The sequence below is a fragment of the Vulpes vulpes genome, chromosome 2, assembly GCF_048418805.1.
Source record: "Vulpes vulpes isolate BD-2025 chromosome 2, VulVul3, whole genome shotgun sequence".
NCBI lineage: Eukaryota > Metazoa > Chordata > Mammalia > Carnivora > Canidae > Vulpes > Vulpes vulpes.
The window spans coordinates 148185401-148206615 of NC_132781.1; the positions used below are offsets into that span (position 1 = coordinate 148185401).

Consider the following 21215-nt stretch of genomic DNA (forward strand, 5'->3'; position numbering starts at 1 on the left):
ATTACATACTTTTTTTCTAACAAAATAGTGAAAATTAAGATGTCATAGAATCTAAGTTGGTATGGGTATAGGAAATAAGCACCCTTACACACTATCAGTATAAGAGTGTTAAGTCAGCACAATATTTTGTGGAGAGTAACTTGCAATACCATTTGACCCCACAACTTCAATTCTGTGAATTTTTCCCGCAGCAATATCTACACAAATGCACATGGATACATTTATAAGAATGTTCAAAGCAGCATTACTCAAAATTGGAGACAATCTAAATCCATCCATGGACTTAGACAGTCAGTCCATCACCAGAACTGCTCAGGGAAATAATGGTACATTCATACTATGGAGTACTTTACAACTATTTTAAACATAACGAAATAGGTCAGTATATACTATCACGGATGGAATGATATCCACAACATACAAACAAAACAAATATATATTATGTAAAGTGTTTGGATGTATAGAAATATATAGAAAAACAAATGTATAATTTGAAATTAGAAAAAAAAAACTTTAAGAATACAAGAATTGTCTTCCATACTGTGTGGAGCTGCTGGTGTGATCTCTTTGCCACGAGACCAAATGGAAAAAGGTTTCAGCTCCCGCTAGCTGTTCCTTTCAGGAGACTTGTCAAAATGATTGACTCCCACCTTCCTGCAGGCACAAAGAAAATTAGAGGATCTTCTCATCACTTTCAACTCTGCTAATTACAAAGTCAACTGTATTATGCTTTAAGGTGCTCCACCTATTAATTTTGATCTTGATTTTTTTTTTAAATACCAGAAAGTTGGATTTTGAGTCAAGAACATCAAAGAAAAACCTTTAGAGGAAAAATTATGCAACTAAGGAACTAGTTTTGTTCCTCCCAACAATTTTGTACTTTCTTCAGAATATCATTGCTCCAAAGATGAATACTGGCTTGGGAGTACTGAGACCTTGCTTGCAGTCCTGGTTCTGTCACTAACCAGCTGCAATTAGTTGGGTAAGCCATTTAACCATTTGGACTTGTTTCCTCATTTATAAAATGGGGACAGGATGGAGAAGGGGGACTAGGCAATGTCTAAAAGTCCACCAAGATCTACTAGTTAATCATGATCACACATGCTAAAGTCTCATTTTCAATTTATATAATAAATGCAAGAACAGATCCAGAAAAATATAAACACAAAACTGATGACTATTAAATCCTATGAGGGGACCAAGAGCTATCTAGGGGAGACTTCAGGGTCATTCTACTTTTCTACTTGAATATTTGTATATTACTTTAAAACCTAGCTTTTAAACAGTCAGTGATGGACCTAATCTATTTTCTAGGGCAGCCGGGGGGTGCTCAGTGGTTTAGCGCTGCCTTCAGCCCAGGTCATGATCCTGGAGACCGAGGATCCCAGCATGGAGCCTGCTTCTCCCTCTGCCTGTGTCTCTGCCTCTCTCTCTCTGTGTGTCTCCCATGAATAAATAGATAAAACCTTAAAAATAAATAAATAATTTTCTAGATAGGAAAGGTGATAAAAACTTCTATTTCACATATCATGTCAACATCTGAGAAGCTGTAAGAAATGCTTAAACATTAAACTTAATAATTTGGAAAATTCCTTATTAGCATTCTAACTGTAAATTTCCTCCCACCCCACTTTCCCTCCATATCCTGAATTTTATATTTATTTCATGCATTCTTTCAGAAAACATTTTCTGAGCTAATATCATCATATAGCACTGAACAAGATAATATGTTTCTATAGGACTTCTTAAAAATAAAGATATGGTTTCCACCATTAAAGAATGTATAATGCAGCTCTCTGGGTGGCTCAGTTAAGTGTCCAACTCTTGATCTCTGCTCAGGTCTTGATCTTGTGGTTGTGAGTTTGAGCCCCACATTTGGCTCCATGCTGGGTGTGGAGCCTACTTAAAAAAAATGTATAATCCTCCTAGGGAGATAACATTGAAAGTTATGCACCAATATGAGAAAACAAAATGGTATGGACAATAAAGTACTGGAGAAAGAGAAGGAAAGGAGAGGGATTATAGAACTTTAGAGTTAGGATTTACATAATGTACAACATGGTGACTATAGTAACCATACTGTATTTTATATTTGAAAATTGCTAAGAGAGTAGATTTTAAAAGTTCTCATCACGAGAAAAAAAAATTGTAACTATGTGAGGTGATGTATGATAACTTCTCTTACTGTGGTAATGATTTAGTAATATGTACATTTATCATTATATCATATGTCTTAAACTAATATGCACTATTATACATCAGTTTTATCTCAATAAAACTGGGGGATAAATAAATAAAAAATTTTAAAAAGAAACTTAAATTTACTCATCTTATGAGATGGGACAGAAAGAAATATTAAGTACCTATTATAAATCAGGCACTATGAAACATTTTAAAACTTAGAATTTAACTCCTCAACATAACTCTGTAACATAGACCTTACCAAATAAACTAAGCTTTCTGTTGTATTTAAACTTAGGCTGCTAAGACTTTTTATCTTATTTTACCAATATTCCAGCATTGTATGAGAGAGTTCCAGGTACTGCAGGCATTGAAGTAGGTGCCTCTATGAAGAGAAAAGTAATTTTCTCTGCCCGTGACTGGATTATTTTATATTATTTCTTTAGGCTGCACTAAGAAAAATTCTACTTAAAGTTTTAGGTGTCAAGCACAAGTATCACAGGCACTGAAGTTAAGGACCTATATTTCTGAAAAGCCCTTTCTGAGTCACTATCCCCACTCTCATCCAAATTCCTTCCAAAAAGTCTAGTTCAAGCAGCTGGCATGAGCAAATGAAGAGTTCAATAAATGTTCACTCTTAGGAACTAAAGTTAAGAGGCCCTAAGTCACTTTAACAAGCACACAGACCAATTAATACTAGAACAAGGATCCAAACTCAGTTCTAATTCCAAAGGTAATGTCTTTTCTGCTACCCTTGTCATTGATTTGCCCAGGGTTGGTCAGCAAATGGCAGAGCCTTCTAATTTCAGTACACTCTCTAACATACTATGAAGATAAAGATACTGAAGAGGGCTTTGATCCCTCGGCAAAAATAATCTAAGCCACTTTATTATACACAGGCTTCCCTTGAATTCCCAGGGAAGAACATGAGAAATGTGGCCAAGTCTCACTAGAAGAAAAACATCATTACTTGCAAACTTGACTATATACACATGACCAATATCCTTCATAACAAGTGAAAGAATTCCTACATAACAACCAGAGGCACAGAGCTGGCTTTCCTGAGCTTCTTTCAGGGAATGTTCCAACATGCTTGGGAGCAAAAGCATGCAAAACAATACAATTTTTACCTTGTACAAATCACTCTCTCCACAATTTTAATTCCTCATTTAAGAAAATGCCTTTTATTACACATAACTTAAAGGATATACAAAAATAACAGTATAACAAACCCCACATGCCTATCACTCAGCCCCAACAACTATCAACCTATAGCAAATCTTGTCCCATCTACTCCTCCACTTTACTGGATTATACTGAAGCAAATCCCAGGTACCACATCATTTCACCTGTAAGTAACAAGGATTCCTTATGATAAAATACATGGTTCGGGTATCCCAATTATTTTATACATCTTACTTTTTAAGGATTAAAAAAATCAGCATCCAAATAAATCTACACACTACAACTGGCTGATATGTTTTATATTCTAATCTACAGATTCCTCATCTTTCTTTTTTCTTGCAATTTGTTAGAGAAACAATACCATATAGTGGATGGATACATATATGTATCATTAAATTATAAAAACATGCATGGGAATAAGAAGCTCAAAATTCAGGATAATGGTTACCTCTGGTGGTGGAGAGGGGAAGAGAAATGGCAAGGAGGCATGATTAACTTCAATTATATCTGTAATGTTTCATTTCTTAAATTTTTTTTTAAAGACCTATATGAAAGATGCCAAGGGGTACCTGGCTGGGACTCTTGACCCTGAGGTTGTTTGAGCCCCATATTGGGCACATAGAAATTATTTTAAAAATAGATATACGTGGCAGGGCGCCTGGGTGGCTTAGTTGGTTAAGCAACTGTCTCTTGATATCAGCTCAGGTCTCAACCTCAGCGTTTTGAGTTCAAGCCCTGTGCTGGGTCTAAAAGGGGATGGGAGGAGCAACATAATGAGACAGAGAAACCATGTTAGAAAGATTCCATTTCTCCTGTTTCTCTGCTAAGTCCCATTTACTCATGTTCTATATTTTGCATCTGAATAAAACAAAGCTATGTTGCCCCTCTAAGGGGAGACAAGAAAGTTAATCGTTCTCTAAGTTCTATCCTACCACCCAAACACCTGATAACAACCAAGAACCAGATCCCAAACATGTTCTTAGACATTAGCTTCAAACAAACCATGGCTGACACTGGCACCCTACCTTCAGTGATAAATGTAATAACACCTATTGATCACCTGACACTCACCTTTGGTCAGAGGCTACCTTGGGTTTCTGAAGGAATATTTACCCTGGATCTCTTTCCAATATAAATCCACAACCTCAAGTGACAGAGAGACTTAACTTTTCATTTCCCGGGTCTCCCAGACAGTTCATCTGTTATACTCTATCACACTATTCAATGAACTCTGCTCACTTGCACCTGGTTCCCATTTGATTTCCATCCTGTGCGAAGCCAAGGACCCTGTCAGCTGGTATCTGAGAGACCCCTTCAGATTCAGCCTGCCTACATCAATAAGATAAAGCTAAATGATGTATATAATGGTATCATTACGTTACTTCCGATAAATTCATATGTTTAAAATATTTAATAATAGGGACGCCTGGGTGGCTCAGCAGTTGAGCGTCTGCCTTCTGCTCAGGGCATGATCCCAGGATCCGGGATAGAGTCCCTCGTTGGGCTCCCTGCGGGGAGCCTGCTTTTCCCTCCACCTATGTCTCTGCCTCTCTCCCTCTGTCTCTCATGAATAAATAAATAAATCTTTAAAAAATTAATAATAAAAATATTTTTAAATTAAGAAGTCAGCAGAGAAAGGCAATGATTACATTCTGTAATTTCAAATGTCCTCTCCTATACAATAGGGACCATCACAGCAGCTACCTCAACGTGTTGCCAGAATTAAATGAGACCATGAACATAAACCACTTATTACTGCAAACACAATGGAAAAGCTCAGTAAGTAGTGGTTATAGTTTCTACTTCACCCCACCAGCATCACCTCTCTGCCCTCTAAAGTCTTAACGAAGCATAGCAATGGCAGGAAAGAATACTAATCTAGTTCCTTGCTTGTTAAGAAATAGTATACTCTAATCTCTTCTAATTTAACCAAGCATTCAACCATATTGCCACTGAATTAAAGGCCAGGCTGTGTGGACATCTAAAGTATCAAGCAGGGGCAGTCCAGGTGGCTGAGCGGTTTAGCGCCTCCTTCAGCCCAGGGCCTGATCCTGGAGACCCAGGATCCAGTCCCACGTCCGGCTCCCTGCATGGAGCCTGCTTCTCCCTCTGCCTGTGTCTCTGCCTCTCTCTGTGTGTCTCTCATGAATAAATAAATAAAATCTTTAAGAAAATAAAAATAAATAAATAAAAATATATCAGGCAAATCCTTTGAATTAATAGTTACTGAAGTATCCTGTATAGAGGGACTGAACTAAAATTCAGAGACCTCACAAGTCACTTAAAGTCTCTGGACCTCAATTCAGATGAGAACACTCATCTGAAAAATGGGGGATAATTATACGCTGTTAACTTGAAACAGAGATTATCATGAGAATCAAATGAGGGGATGTTCACAAAAGTATTCTAAACCTAAAAGCCATATACTAATGAAAGTTGATATTTAATGAATTTGCAAGAGGGTGGGAAAAAATCTCAGATAAAATTAAGTTCTAAAGTGAAGTTCCATAAGACAGCCTCAGCACTTCTCTACCATTTTACCGTTAACTGCCTTTCTTGGCACTTGCTTTGTAATTTCCACCTAAAATGAGGATCTCTTTAAGGGAGGAATATTTTTCCCATCTCCCAAGTCTATCTCTTAATTCTTCTGCTCCCCATCCCTTCTGTGACCCTATTCTGTCCTTCCACATCTCTCTCACCTGTCCACCCCCTTCTTCACACTTCAGTTTACCACCCCCTCGCTCTGTTCTCTAACCACCTAGCTGCAACCTCAGAAACTGGTTCCCTTGCTATTTTTATCCTACCTAAGAAAACCTATTGCCTTAGAACACGAAGTCTTATTTTATTCAGGCCACTAAAATTGCAACACCAGGTACAATCCCATATTCCTTTCAAGGTTCTAAAACCAAGACCATTACCAAGCTAGATCTGATATGAAAGGCCAAGGGCAAAGATTATTTCCAAGCCTTTGATTTCCAACCTTCTCCACAGGTAAGGCGGCACATAGCACAAAAGACACTCACTCACTAGGCTTTTATCACTCCATAAAAATGGGCAAAACATTTAAACAAAATCAAAGTTAACTGGAATTATCTGTAAGAATTCTGCAACTTCCTTTGAAATGGAAATACTACTGTAGGACAGAAAAACCACCTGTGGTGGAAATCTCTGCTTTAGCTGAACATTTCACTAGATATGGATTCCAGGACCCTCATCTCACGGGGGCACAGAAACTAAATACTACTAAGCTGCAGCAACAGGTTTCTTTTTAAAAAGGAAAGGTTTCAAAAATAATTTAGACAGGACTGCTAAAGCTTGCAGCCTCTCACAAATCCACAAGAAACTGGAGATCAGCAGGTGGGCAATTCAATCACTTCTTTCCCTCTCCGGGAGTCAACCCGGCGGTGCCAGCTGCCTTCCCTCCAGCCCAGGCAGGAACCGGTGGCACCTCCAGCCCTGAGAGCCAAAAGGAAGGGTAACCCAAGTCCACCCCCCGTAGAATACTGCTTGGGCTCCCCGCTGCTCTCCCCTAGAAATGAGACGGCCTCAGAACGGCTTTGCCCTCGGGGCTGGGCCTTCGCACTTCCCTACTCCCTCCCCCCAAAATACCAAGAATTCCCGCCTCCCCGCGGAAGGCGGGAGAAGCGCGGGCTTGCTCCCGCCCCTCCCCCCGCAGGGGCCCAACTGACCCCTCAGCAGGCCTGCGTGGTGCACCCCTCCCCCCGAGCGTGGTCACTCACACCCACAACTCCGCGGGACCGCGGCCCCGCCAGCCCCAGGGGTGGGTCATCCTCTCCCTCCCCCACCCACCAGCCGCGGCGGGAAGACCGCGATCCTCTCCCCAGCAACAGCCCCCCCTTGGGGCCGGGACAGCGGCACCGCCAGCCCCCCCCGACACACTCCTCCTCCTCCACCCTCGCTGGGCAGGGAGACTGACGGAGGTCCCTGCCTCGCAGGTGACCCGACAGCCTTCCTCTTCCTCATCTACCGCCCGCCGACGTGGAGGTGGGGCGCAGGGACACTCCCCCTCCCGCCGCCATCACCTGAGGAACGACAACCAGCCCTCTCCCAGCAGGGCAAAGGCCTCCCAACCCTTCAGCGGGGTGGACGGGCATGTACGGCCCCCTGGAGAAGCAACAGGCGCCCCCATCCCCCTCCCAGCCGGGAACGAAGACCCCCTCATCCCTCCCGCTCTTCACCTCCGGAAGCGGGGCCGAAGCCTGGGCGAACGACTGCGCCTCACTCCGCCCCCTGCGCCATTTTATCGCCCCCTCCCCGACCTCCCCCACCCGAGGCTGTCGGGCCAGCGCAAGGGGGCGGGCAAACGGGCAGTGATTGGCAGGAAACCACCCCGCCCCTCGGGGGGTTGTGCCCCGCGCAGGCGCCGCAACCCCGCCCTCCGTACCGCCTCGCCTGCCTACTGGTTCCGCCCCTTTCCCCATCTCATCGACCCGCTCGACTCTCAGTTGCTCCGGACTCTCCTCGCACTTTTAGGCGAAGGGTTCAGGCCGAGCAAGCTGAGCGACGAGTTCAGCTGATGCAACCTAACTCGGCCCGCGTGACAGTTCCCGGCACGCGGCGGCGGCGGCGACCGAGGAAGCGGCGCGGTGCCGGGCTAAGCGCGGGAGATAGGGGCGGCGGAGCCATGGGGGACGCTCCGAGCCCTGAAGAGAAGCTGCACCTTATCACCCGGAACCTGCAGGTCGGGCCTCAGGGTTGGAACTACGCTGTTGGGGGGCACTGGGGGCTCGAGGTCCAGTGACCCTGATCCTCACTGTCGGGTCCTGAGTGTGTAGGGTCGGGGGACTCCGCGCTGCGCAGCCCAGAGACTACAGCCCTCGCTGCTGGTTGGTCGGTCGGTCAGCCAGTCAAGCCGCGATATCTCGGTCGCACAAAAATGACAGTGGGTTCACCTCCTGTGTGCAGTTACCTTGTGTTGGTCGAGCCTTGAATCCGGGACTCCCACCCCACCCACCCTATTATGTGCCAGGCGTGGTGCAAGGCACTGGGGATACGTCAGGGCCCTGCCCTCCCAGGGCTTGTCTGGAGGGAACTGGACGTTAAGAAAGACCCCCTAATTCGAAAACTTGGTTACATTTTGAAACAAGTACTGCAAAGTACTATCCGTGGGGCTTTGGAAAGAATTTAGGGGCGAGGACTGGAGGGAGTGTCAGGGAAGGCTGAGGAAGTAACCTCGAAACTGCGCCTAGATGGTGCAAATCACTTCACTCCACATCTGTTCTTACAGTCTCCGGGAACTGCAGGAGTAGAAGTTAACCTGAAGAAGAGTGAGTTGGGGGGTCATTTTAGGTAGAAGGAAGCCAAGTCAAGACCTAGAGCGGAGAAAGAACACTGGTTCAGAGAGAAGGCTAATTTGGCTGGAGTTAGAGTGAGCAAAGTGTAGATCAAATATTAATAAATATTTATATTGCTCCTTTCCTTACCTCTTTCTGGCCTCTGACTATTGTCACAATATAGAGAAGGCCTTTCCTGACGACATTATTTAAATAACAAACCCCCTGCCACCAGAACTGTCTCATTTCCTCTATAGCCTTTTTCACTGTTTGTCTGCTGAACGTACCACCATCTGATACTATGTATTTTACTTGTTTGTTGAAAAGGAGTAGGCAGGAACCAGGTCATGAGGGCCGTTCAGGCTGTGTTTAAAAGTGAAGTTTATTCTAAGAGCAGTGATATACACGTTGGTTAGGCCACAGCTTGGGGTTTTTTTTGTTTTGTTTTGTTTTTAATCCTTTTTTGAGATACAGTTCACGTACCAAAAAATTCATCCCTTTAAAGTGAACATTTTCGGGTGCCTGGGTGGCTCAGTTGGTTAAGCATCTGCCTTTGGCTCAGGTCGCGATCCCACCATCCTGAGATTGGCTCCCTGCTTGATGGGCACCCTGCTTCTCCCTCTCCACCACTTGTGCTCTCTCATGCTCATGCTGTCTCTCTCAAATAAATAAGTTAAATCTTAAAAAGAAAAAGAAAGTGCATTTCTGTGGGTTTTAGTATAGTCACAAGATTGTACAGTTAGCACCACTATCTGATTCCAGAACATTTTCATCACCAAAATAAAACCTGTACCCATTTGACAATCACTGCCCATTTCCCCCCTCCCTGCAGCCCTAGGGGAACACTAATCTACTTGCTGTCTTTAATTTGCCTATACTGAACATTTCATATGAATAGAATCATGTGTGGGTTTTATGTCTTATTTCTTTCACTTAGCATGTTTTCAAGTTTCATCCATGTTGTCACATCTATCAAAACTTTATTCCTTACGGCTGAAAAATATTTATAATTATATGAATATATTAGATTTTGTTTTTTTTTTTTTAATTTTATTTATTTATTAATGATAGTCACACAGAGAGAGAGAGAGAGAGGCAGAGACACAGGCAGAGGGAGAAGCAGGCTCCATGCACCCGGAGCCCGACGTGGGATTCGATCCCAGGTCTCCAGGATCGCGCCCTGGGCCAAAGGCAGGAGCTAAACCGCTGCGCCACCCAGGGATCCCAGATTTTGTTTCTACATTCATCAGTTGGTGGACATTTGGGTTCTTTCCACTCATAACTTGATACTAACAAGTAATTTTTACGTGCTTCCTCTTAGCCAGATTCTTTTTTTTTATTTATTTTTATTTATTTATTTATTTATTTATTTATTTATTTTTAGCCAGATTCTTTATCCGAGTCTCTTTGCACAAAAATAATGCTGGTTGGGGACAAAAGATACAAAAAGCTAATGGTATTGACTCAGGTTTTAAAGGGTAAGTGATGTGACCTTTCCTTGAGTGGCAAGAATTCCCCCAAGTTCCAAATAGTCAGGGGCTTGGAAGTGCAGGATCCAGACTCCAGCTGCCTCGAAACAGATTTTAACAAGTCCTGCTAATAGATGATTCAATCCAGCAAAACAGTTTCTGCCTTTCATGGCTTCTAACAGCCTCCCCAAACTATCACTTGAAGAGTCACTAAAATCTCTTTTATTAGCAGCATACTAAGCTATTAGGATTTTTCCAATATTGTCTTCTGGCAAAAGAAAACCATTAAAGTATTAAATATGTGAATGAGTTAATCAAGTTTTGCATTTTAGAGATCTCTCTGGCTGCCTTCTGGAACATGGACTGGAGGGAGCAAGAATAGATAACAGGAGTCCTATTAGGTGGGTAGTAGTAGGTCCTGGTGGGATCTGATAGTGACCTAGACTAGGGTGGTGGTATGGAGGCAGAGAGAAGGAGGAGGATTTAAGTAGGAGCTTTGGGGTAACTTTGGCAACTTGGTAAATGACAGTACCATTTACTGCACTTGGGTGAAACTGTAAGTGGAAAAGATGGGTGGGGAGTGAGGCGGGAAGGTGAGAGCAGGAGGTTAATTTCGAACAAGTTGATTTTGAATTAACTGGGTTGATAACAAGTACATTGTTCCATATATGGATGTGAGCAGGAGACTTGGTAGTTACTAACTTATAAGTAATAATTGAAGCAACGTGAAAGGGATCAGTTAGGGAGAATGGAAAGAGAAGAGAGAGGGCTGCAAGGATTGCTAATATTTAATGATTAGGAAGTACAGCTGCAAAAGAAGCTGAAGCAGCAGCCAGAGAAGCAGGAGGAAAACTTAAGAGAATAGAAAAATGAAGGACCAAAAGAGGGGAGTATTTAGGGATGGAGTGAGAAAGTGAGGACTAAAAAAATTTTCATTGAGGGATGGCTGGGTGGCTCAGCGGTTGGGCATCTGCCTTTGGCTCAGGGCGTGATTCCAGGGTCTGGGGATCGAGTCCCACTTCGGGCTCCCTGCATGGAGTCTGCTTATCCCTCTGCCTATGTCTCTGCCCCCCTCTCTCTCTGTCTCTCATGAATAAATAAATAAAATCTTTTTAAAAATTTTTAAAAAATGAAAAATTTTCATTGAATTTAGCAACAATGGGAGTCATCTGTGATCTTAGCCAGAGCATTTTCAGTGGTGTGATGCTGTATGGAATTCAACTGGAGTGGGAGATGAGGAATAAAGACCAGAAGAAGTGACAGCTATTTCAAGAATTGGCTCTGAAAGGAAGGAACATGAGTTCTAGTGGATGGAGGGGAAGATGCAGGTGGGGACATGTCCCATTCCCTAACATCAGTGGCATATCACTGGAGTGGTACTAGCAACAGCACCTACTTAGGCTGCCTCTCCCTCAGCACTGAGAACATGGCTGGACCTCCCTCCTGGCTCTGACCTTAGACCCTCAGTGACACATACCTTTGTTTGCCTTGTCACAAGGTAAAGGATGAGCAAGGTGGGGCACCAGCATTAAACCAGCTCTTCTGCTTCCACAACAGGAGGTTCTAGGGGAAGAGAAGCTGAAGGAGATACTCAAGGAGCGGGAACTTAAAGTTTACTGGGGAACAGCAACCACAGGCAAGCCACATGTGGCTTACTTCGTGCCTATGTCTAAGATTGCAGACTTCCTGAAAGCAGGATGTGAGGTAAGAAATAATGTTCTATAAACAAGCATTCCTTGGGGAATGGCCAAAAAAGAGATTTAACAAGGGCAGGGCAGAGAAGCGGGTTCGGAGGTACTTGGACAAATTTACATTTGGTGGTGCCTTATCTCTTAATGTCCAGGTAACGATTCTGTTTGCGGACCTTCATGCATACTTGGATAACATGAAAGCTCCATGGGAACTTCTAGAACTCCGAACCAGCTACTATGAGAATGTGATCAAGGCAATGCTGGAAAGCATTGGTGTGCCCTTGGAAAAGCTCAAGTTCATCAAAGGCACTGATTACCAGCTCAGCAAGTAAGTTCTAAATCATCCACGCTCCTTGTGACTCTTGTGCTCCTAACTAATTACAGGTCTGTGGAATTTAGGCACTCCTTAAATTTGGATTCAGAAGTGCTTTGGCCCTACCAATTAAAAACCATTAAAAAATTTATATTCTTTGTCCTTTTAAGTCATCCATCAAAAATGTACTGACTAACAAAAAAAAAAAAAAAAAAATGTACTGACTAGTAAATGCCTATGTACTATCCATTTTGCTAGAGATAAGAATGTAACCAAAACAAAGTCCTTGGCCTTGCAGAGCCCACATCATATGGGAGAAAGATGATAAACAATTCAGCTCCCTTCTTCCTTCCAGCCTCAGCAAATAATGATCAAAGAAATGTGAAAGTGGGATCTCTGGGTGGCTCAGTGGTTTAGCGCCTACCTTTGGCCCAGGGGATGATGCTGGAGTCCCGGGATCAAGTGCCACATTGGGCTTCCTGCATGGAGTCTGTTCTGCCTCTGCCTGTGTCTCTGCCTTTCTCTCTCTGTGTCTCATGAATGAATGAATGAATATATAAAAAAATAAGAAACGTGAAAGAAAAATATGTCACTTGTTTCTCACCTCCCCAACAATTTATTGCTTCATATCTTTATCAATTTTATTCACATTTGTAATATTAGCATAGATACGATTTTGTGTTCTGATTTTTTTAACTTCAGTAATTTCCTAAATAATTCCTCCATGCTGCCTCATAGTCTTCACATTGTTTGACTTTTAAAACCTCAGTTAAGCCATGCATCACTACTGGTCACTTTTTCATGTAAACCCTTAGAACAACTTTTTAAGGTAAGTATTGGTGTGTCCTATTTCACAGATAAGGAAACAGATTCATATGTAACTTTCTCAGGTTCGTACTTGCGGTAAACAGAAGAGCCAGGATGTGAACCCAGATCTCTTGCCTACAAGTTCATTTTTTTTTTAACTTCATCGATCATAATTATCTTTTGGGTTTGTTTTTGTTTTTGTTTTTTTAAGATTTATTTATTTATTTATTTATGATAGAGAGAGAGAGAGAGAAAGGCAGAGACACAGGCAGAGGGAGAAGCAGGCTCCATGCAGGGAGCCCGATGCGGGACTCGATCCCGGGACTCCAGGATCGCGCCCCATGCCAAAGGCAGGCACTAAACCGCTGAGCCACCCAGGGATCCCTATCTTTTGTTTTTTAAGATTTCATTTATTTATTTGAGAGAGAACAAGCGAGTGGGTTGGGAGAGGAGCAGACGGAGAGGGACAAGCAGAGTCTGCACTAAGCACAGAACCCAATGCGGGCTTAATCCCACAACCCTGAGACTATGACCTGAGCCAATACCATGAGTCGGACAATTAACCAGCTGAGCCACCCAGGCACCCCGATCATAATTTTCTTTAGCATTCCTCACTGTTGGACATTTAGAGTTTTAAATAAGGCACATAACTTTCTTACATAAACAGGTGTTTGAATCCACAGCCTAAGTAGAGTGCCTGCAATTTCATTTATTTTTACATTTGTTCTACGGATATTACGGAGCACTTATTAGATGGTAAGCACCATCTAGGTCCTGGGTATACAAAAATAAATGAAAACAAAAACCCCTATCATAATGGGGCTTACATTTCAGCAAAGGAATATGGCCAAAGGAAACAAATGAAAAGTTATCTATCTATCTATCTATCTGTCTATCTATCTATCTATACGTATATATCAATTACTTTATATATGTGTGTGTACACACACACACACTGTGTCAGATGGTGACAGGTGCTACAAAGCAGGCAGGCAGAGGAGAGAAAGTTCTTGAGGAGTGGGGGGTTTCTATGTAGATAGGGTGGCTAGAGAAGACCTCCATGATAAGAAGATATTAGACTAAGACCTGAAGGTAAGGGATTGAGTCATGCAAACACTTACTGAGTTTTAACTATGCGCCAGATTCTGTTCTAGGTACTGGGATTATAACAGTAAATGATTCAGGGAAGGCTTTTATTCTCCCAGAACTGAACAGAATTTGGGGTATGGGAAGATGGGATACATAAAGCTACCTTACTTCAAAGTGACTTGATATTTTTATATATACAAAAGTGACTTCAAAGGAAGATGGCTTTGTAAGTATACACTTTGATATACTACCTCTGTTCTAAACAACAGCAATGATAGATAAAAACATTAAAGAAACAGAGGACCTAGCCAGATTCAAAAGACAAAGCATAACATTTCTGTGGTAAGAGAAACAGAATTGAAATGCAAATTGGTGAGTTGGGCTGAAGTTACAGGTTTGCTGGGCTCTAATCAGGAAGCCAATGGTGGAGACAAACCAGGCTTACTGCTTAAAGCCAGAGGATAAAGTAGGGCTTTTTTACCCTTTTCTCATTCCCATTCCTACCCCTCAAGGAAAGTAGAGCCAGGGAGTGGGGACACTTTAGTCACCTGCTTGGGTCATTAGGGACTTTTATCAAGCTTTGGCCTGTGGAGACTCAGCTGTATGCATACCAAGAATTAAACCAAGCTGCCCACCATTCATGAGTGTTATATCCGTGATATTACCAAAAAGACATAAGTTCTAACATGCCAAGCAATAGCATCCATGTTTTAAAAAGAGATGATAGAAGAGAGAGAGGCAAAAATGAAACATGAATATATAGAAATAAAAAGAATCGTTTACAAATCTTGGAAATGTAAAACTCAGTCATTAAAGCCAAACCAAACCAAACGAAAAAACACTACAGGGGCACCTGGCTGGCTCAGAAGAGCTCATGGCTCTTGATTTCAGGGTTGTGAGTTCGAGCCCCACGTTAGGTGTAGACATTATAAACAAAACACAATTATAAATAATATTATAAACTTTAAAACAAAAAAGCAAAAAAACCCACAAACTGACTTTGATAGATGGCATCAACTCTAGACTGAACAAAGTTGAAGAGAAAACTGTAGATGTGAGAGATAGTACTAAGAGATTCACCCAGAATGCAACCCAGAGAGATGGACAAAAAAACTGTAAGAGTATTTGAGATGTAAATAAGAACTTTTTGCTTCCAGCAGTCTGGCACAGCGGGTATTCTAACCAGACCTACTACGGGAAACAATTAAAAATGCTGGATAAAATATTTTTTAAACTTTCTGAATGCTTCAAATCAGTCAATTGATAAATTAGTCAAGAATACTCAATGGCTGGAAACCACAAACAAAAGTGGGAATACAGAGGTATTTATTTCAGAGGCGCATGGCTGGCTCAAAGAGTAGAGCGTGCAACTTTTTTTGATCTCAGGGATTTAAGTTTGAGCCCCACGTTGAGTGTAAAGATTACTTAAAAATAAAATTTTGGGGGCAGCCCGGGTGGCTCAGTGGTTTAGCGCCACCTTCAGCCCAGGGCCTGATCCTGGGGACCTGTGATCGAGCCCCATGTCAGACTCCCTGCATGGAGCCTGCTTCTCCCTCTGCCTGTCTCTCTGTCTCTCTCTGTCTCTGTCTCTCTCTCTGTCTCTCTCTCTCTGTCTCTCATGAATAAATAAATAAAATCTTTAAATAAATAAATAAATAAATAAATAAATAAATAAATATCTTGGGGGGGATCCTTGGATGGCTCAGCAGTTTAGCGCTGCCTGCAGCCCAGGGTATGATCCTAGAGACCCTGGATCGAGTCCCACGTTGGGCTCCCTGCGTGGGGCCTGCTTCTCCCTCTACCTATGTCTCTGCCTCTCTCTCTCTGTCTCTCATGAATAAATAAATGAAATCTTAAAAAAATAAATAAAATGCAAAAAATGGATTTTATAATCTGTAAGATATAATTAATAGAACACTAAGACTAGTAGCACCTCAAGAGACCTCATTGAATTATATGGGATTGAACTTTGGTTTCTATGGCCTCACAGAACATACTAGGAAAAAAAAAGAAAGAAAGAAAATTGGAGTACTAGGCCAGGAGGTCCAATATTTGAATAATAATTGTTCCAGAAAATAGAACAAAGAATCAGGGAAGGAAATCACCAATGAAATAATTTATAGAACAAGTAAATGACTTGAGTTTCCAGAGTGAAGGGACCCATCAAGTGCCTGGCACAATGGATGAAAATAAACCCATGCCAAAGTACGCTATCTTGAAATTTCACAACACTAGGAACAATAAATAAAGTGTATTACAAAGTTCCAAAAGGACAAAAGAAGTCACATACAAAATTTCAGGAATCAAGATGGCTTTGCATTTCTGAAAAGGAACACTGACAGCCAAAGGTGATGATGCAAACAAAGCCTTTAAACTTCGGAGGGAGGGATGCGTGGCTGGCTTGGTCTCTTGATCTCAGTCGTACAGGCTCAAGCCCCATGTTGGGTGTAGAGATTACTTAAAAATACAATCTTTATTTATTTTTTTAAAGATTTGTTTATTTATTCATGAGAGACACAGAGAGAGGCAGAGACAATAGGCAGAGGGAGAAGTGGGGTTGGATCCCAGGACCTGAGGATCACTTCCTGCGCCCAGGCAGACACTCAACCACTGAACCACCCAGGCATCCTAAAAATAGAATCTTTAAAAGAAAAAATAGGGCAGCCCCGGTGGTGCAGCGGTTTAGCGCCGCCTGAAGCCCCGAGTGTGATCCTGGAGACCCAGGATCGAGTCCCACGTCCGGCTCCCTGCATGGAGCCTGCTTCTCCCTCTGCCTGTGTCTCTGCCTCTCTCTCTCTGTATGTCTCTCATAAATAAATAAAAAGTCTTTACAAAAAAAATAATCAGAAAAAAGAAAATAAAATTCTAAAGGAAAACAATTATGCCCCCACCTAAACTACTATTCAAGTGTAAGAGTAAATTACCTGAAAATATTTATCTAAAAAAATTATTTTCATGTTTTTATTGGTCATTTATGTATCCTTGTCTGTGAAGTATCTATGCAAGTAGCCCATTTTTCTTCTTTCTTTCTTTCTTTCTTTCTTTCTTTCTTTCTTTCTTTCTTAGTTCCTTATATGTATCCTAGATAGCAAGCAAATCCTTTCTCATTTATATAGCATAGGGATAGAGCATTAACCATTGAAACAGACAAGAAAATTCAGAAATAGATCCTCATAAATATGGAAATTTAATTTATGACAGAGCCAGCATTACAGATCAGCAGAGAAAGAATGAACTTTTTAAGAAAAAATGGTGCAAAGACCATTAGTTATCCATATGGGAAAAAAATTATCCCTTCATTCCAAGTGGATTAAAGATTTAACTGTAAAGGCCAAACTATGAAACATTTAAAAGACCGTACATATACAAAGCTATCTTTTAATCTCAAGGCATGGAAAATTCAACAAAACACACCAAAAGCACAAACTACAGGAAAAGACTGATGAATTCAAATTAAAATTAAGACCTTCAGGGGCAGCCTGGGTGGCTCGGCGGTTTAGCGCCGCCTTCAGCCCAGGGTGTGATCTGGAGACCCGGGATCGAGTCCCACGTCAGGCTCCCTGCATGGAACCTGCTTCTCCCTCTGCCTGTGTCTCTGCTTCTCTGTGTCTCTCATGAATGAATAAATAAAATCTTAAAAAAAAAAAAAAAAGAAAGAAATTAAGACCTTCAGTAAATCAAAAGTAAAATAAAGTAAAAAGGCAAGCAACCAACAGGGAGGAGATATTTTTTTTTTAAAGATATTTATTTATTTATTCATAGAGACAGAGAGAGAGAGGCAGAGACACAGGCAGAGGGAGAAGCAGGCATCATACAGAGAGCCCGACGCGGGACTCGATCCAGGGTCTCCAGGATCACGCCCTGGGCTGCAGGCGGCGCTAAACCGCTGCGCCACCAGGGCTGCCCGGGAGGAGATATTTAAAACACATAACTGGCAAATATTAACATCCTGTATTTGTCAAAAACTACAAATTCAACTGTCAAAAAAATTAGTCCAGTAGAAAAAGACAAATAGGCATTTCACAGAAGAAATCAAATGACCAATAAATATATGGAAATTAACCTCCTTGATTATTCAAAGAAATTTAGATTAAAACTTCAGTAAGAAACCACTCATGTTGGGACGCCTGGGTGGCTCAGCGGTTGGGTGACTGCCTTGGGCTCAGGTTGTGATCCCGGGATCCAAGACCAAGTCCCACATCGGGCTCCTGGGAAGAGCCTGCTTCTCCCTCTGCCTATGTCTCTGCCTCTCTCTCTCTCTCTGTCTCATGAATAAATAAATAAAAAAATTTTAAGGCAATTCCTATTTTATTTTATTTTATTTTATTTTATTCTTGAGAGAGAGAGAGGCAGAGACACAGGCAGAGGGAGGAGCAGGCTTCATGCTGGGAGCCTGACGTGGGACTGGACCCCAGGACTCCAGGGCCATGCCCCAGGTTGAAGGCGCTGAGCCACCCAGGCTGCCCTAAAAAAAAAATCTTAAAAAAAACCACTCATGCTTATCAAATTGGCAAAATTTAAAATAAAGATAATATTAGGTAATAAAGTTGATAACCAAAGCTCAAGATGCAAATTACCTATGATCCAGAAATGTTATTCCTAGGCATGTAGAAAGAAACTTGCATTTGTATACCAGGTTATACACATAATTTTTTAACACATTGTTTATAGATACAAATATATAAAACTGGAAAGAAACTCAAAAGTTCAGGATAGTAGTTACTCTGGAAGGAGAGGAAGTAGTATAGGATTATGGCAAGTGGTAGAGCACAGGAGCTTCTAAAGCTGTGAAGCTTCTAAACTTCATAGGAGCTTAATTCAGAAGTAATTAAGTCCTCTTTCTTAAACTGAACGATGGGTACAGTATTCCTTATATGTATTTCAGTTAAAAAAAAAAAAAGACATGGAAGATAGCAAAATCTGATATTTATTTAACAGGCATTCCAGAAAAAGAATGGAAGGGTAAAGAAGCAGTATTTCAAGAAATAAGTGAAGAAGATTAATTGAAGCTATCTTTAAAAAGGAAAGACACAGGGGCACCTGACTGGCTCAGGCAATTGAGTGTCTTCCTTTGGCTCAGGTTATAATCTCAGGGTCCTGAAGTCAAGCCCCACGTTGTGGGCTCCTTGTTCACCTGGGAGTCTGCTTCTCCCTCTCCCCTCTTTTGCCCCCCCACCCCATTTGTGCTCCCTCTGTCTCTCTTCCTCTCAAATAAATAAAATCTGTAAAAAAGAAAAGAAAGACATAAAGATAAAGTGGTATTTTGTATAAAAGGAAGAACCAGTCACATTTTAGAAGCTACCAGGCAGCAGAGTTGTCTTGGATTGTTTTAAGATTGGGAGAATGAATTAATGCTTTACGATCAAGTGAGGCCTCGGCCCAGTCTCACGCCTTCCCCACTTCCTTTCCTCTTCAGAGAGTACACACTAGATGTGTACAGACTCTCCTCCGTGGTCACACAGCACGATGCCAAGAAAGCTGGGGCTGAGGTGGTAAAGCAGGTGGAGCACCCTTTGCTGAGTGGTCTGCTGTACCCCGGATTACAGGTACTCAGGAGGGGTGGAGTTGCCCAATGACCTTTTCTGCTCTGTTTCTAACCACGGGTCACAAATCAGGCTCTCAGTTGTAATGAAGCCCAGGTACTTGTTGTTCCCTCCCTGTGCTGCAGGCCTTCTGGTCTCCCTCCCTTCCCCTTTCTGGCAAGCCTTTTGACTTCTTCAGCTGTAGGTCCTCCCCTATCTGCCCTTTAAAACACTGCTCGTCTCACACATCTTTTTTTTAATTTATAAATCAGCTTATATGCAGATTTTATGTTTTCGGTTTTTTGTTTTTTTTGTTTGTTTGTTTGTTTTTAGTAAACCCTATATCCCAATGTGGGGTTTGAACTCACAACCCTGAGATTAAGAGCCACACCTTCCACTGACTGAGCCAGCCTGGTGCCCCCAGATTTTATATTTTCTTTATGTTCATTTCAGTTAACAAATGTATTTACATAGGTATACACGGAATTCACACCAGTTATTTACAGATCATACTGGCACACCACACCTTAAGTCTTTTGTGCAAAGGTACACTGGATGTGACTATTGGCTGAAAATGGCCTGATAACCAGGCTATTTACACATAAATAGTAAATGGATTTGGTTTTTTTTTCATGTCTGCAGAATACAGTACACACATGGAAGCCAGTTCTCCCAGAGAATGCTGTGCAACGTCACACATCTTCTTTATATTGATCATGATCTCTGAAGTGAAGAAAATTTCAGAGTGATGTGTAAAGATAAATTTTTGGTGGGGTGCCTGGGTGGCTCAGTTAAGCAGCTGACTCTTGATTTCGGCTCAGGTCATGATCTCAGTGTTGTGAGATCGAGCTCCGCATTAGGCTCCACACTCAGTGGGGAGTCTGCTTGAGATTCTCTCTCTCACCCTCTGTCCCTCCCTTCACCACACACAGCCCACAGGCATATTCTGTCTCTCTTTAAAATAAGTAAATCTTTAACAAAAATAAAATATATATATATATTAGGCATCCTATTTTCCATTAAACAAAACATATCATATTTCATGTGTATTTGTTGAGCAAGGAGAAGATAGAAAAATTCAAACCAAGTTGTTAATACTGGTTACTAGCTCAAAAGGTAGGACAAAAATGATAATAGACTTAACTTTTTCTTTGTATATATTTTTTTAGATTTTTATTTGTGTATGTGAGAGAGAGCATGTGCACTCCCAAGTGGGGGGCTGGTTAGAGAGAAAGGACAGAGAATCCTCAAGCAGACTCCATATTGAACTTGGAGGCCAATGCAGGGCTCCATCTCATGACCCGAAAATAATGACCTGAGCCAAAACCGAGTCAGACTGAGCCGCCCAGGTGCCCCTCTTTGTGTATTTCTATAATGTTTAGTATAAGAGAGCGCCTAGATGACTTAGTCAGTTGAGCGTCCAACTCTTGATTTTGGCTCACATCAGATCTCAGGGTCATGGGATGGTACCCTGCATCAGGCTCTATGCTCAGCAGGGAGTCTGCTTGTCCCTCTCTCTTTGCTTCTCCCGCTTGAGCACAAACATTCTCTCTTTCTCTCAAATAAATAAATAAACTCTTTAAAAAATATATTTGGTATAAGAATATCAAGTCTTGGGGATCCCTGGGTGGCGCAGCGGTTTGGCGCCTGCCTTTGGCCCAGGG

General features: G+C 41.9%; 2 protein-coding genes across 9 annotated transcripts in view; one reads left to right on the top strand and one right to left on the bottom strand.

Annotated features, from left to right (window-relative positions):
* The window catches only part of S100PBP (S100P binding protein), a 38933-nt gene extending 31237 nt beyond the window's left edge, over positions 1 to 7696 (bottom strand). For 4 of the 8 annotated variants that reach the window (XR_012000077.1, XM_026014375.2, XM_026014373.2 and 1 more), the window contains exons 1-2: positions 7566 to 7667; positions 542 to 654 (exon numbers count right to left, since the gene is read on the bottom strand). The gene's annotated coding sequence lies outside the window, so the exon portion shown is untranslated. Of the gene's footprint in view, positions 1 to 541; positions 655 to 7565 lie in introns of all 8 variants that reach the window. The other 4 variants (XR_012000079.1, XM_072750354.1, XR_012000078.1 and 1 more) reach the window with 2 other exon arrangements.
* The window catches only part of YARS1 (tyrosyl-tRNA synthetase 1), a 31364-nt gene continuing 17795 nt past the window's right edge, over positions 7647 to 21215 (top strand). Inside the window, exons 1-4 of the mRNA XM_026014368.2 lie at positions 7647 to 8068; positions 11687 to 11833; positions 11973 to 12148; positions 19446 to 19575. Of these exons, the coding sequence (XP_025870153.1) occupies positions 7904 to 8068; positions 11687 to 11833; positions 11973 to 12148; positions 19446 to 19575 (618 nt within the window). The 5' untranslated portion in view covers positions 7647 to 7903. The remainder of the gene's footprint in view (positions 8069 to 11686; positions 11834 to 11972; positions 12149 to 19445; positions 19576 to 21215) is intronic.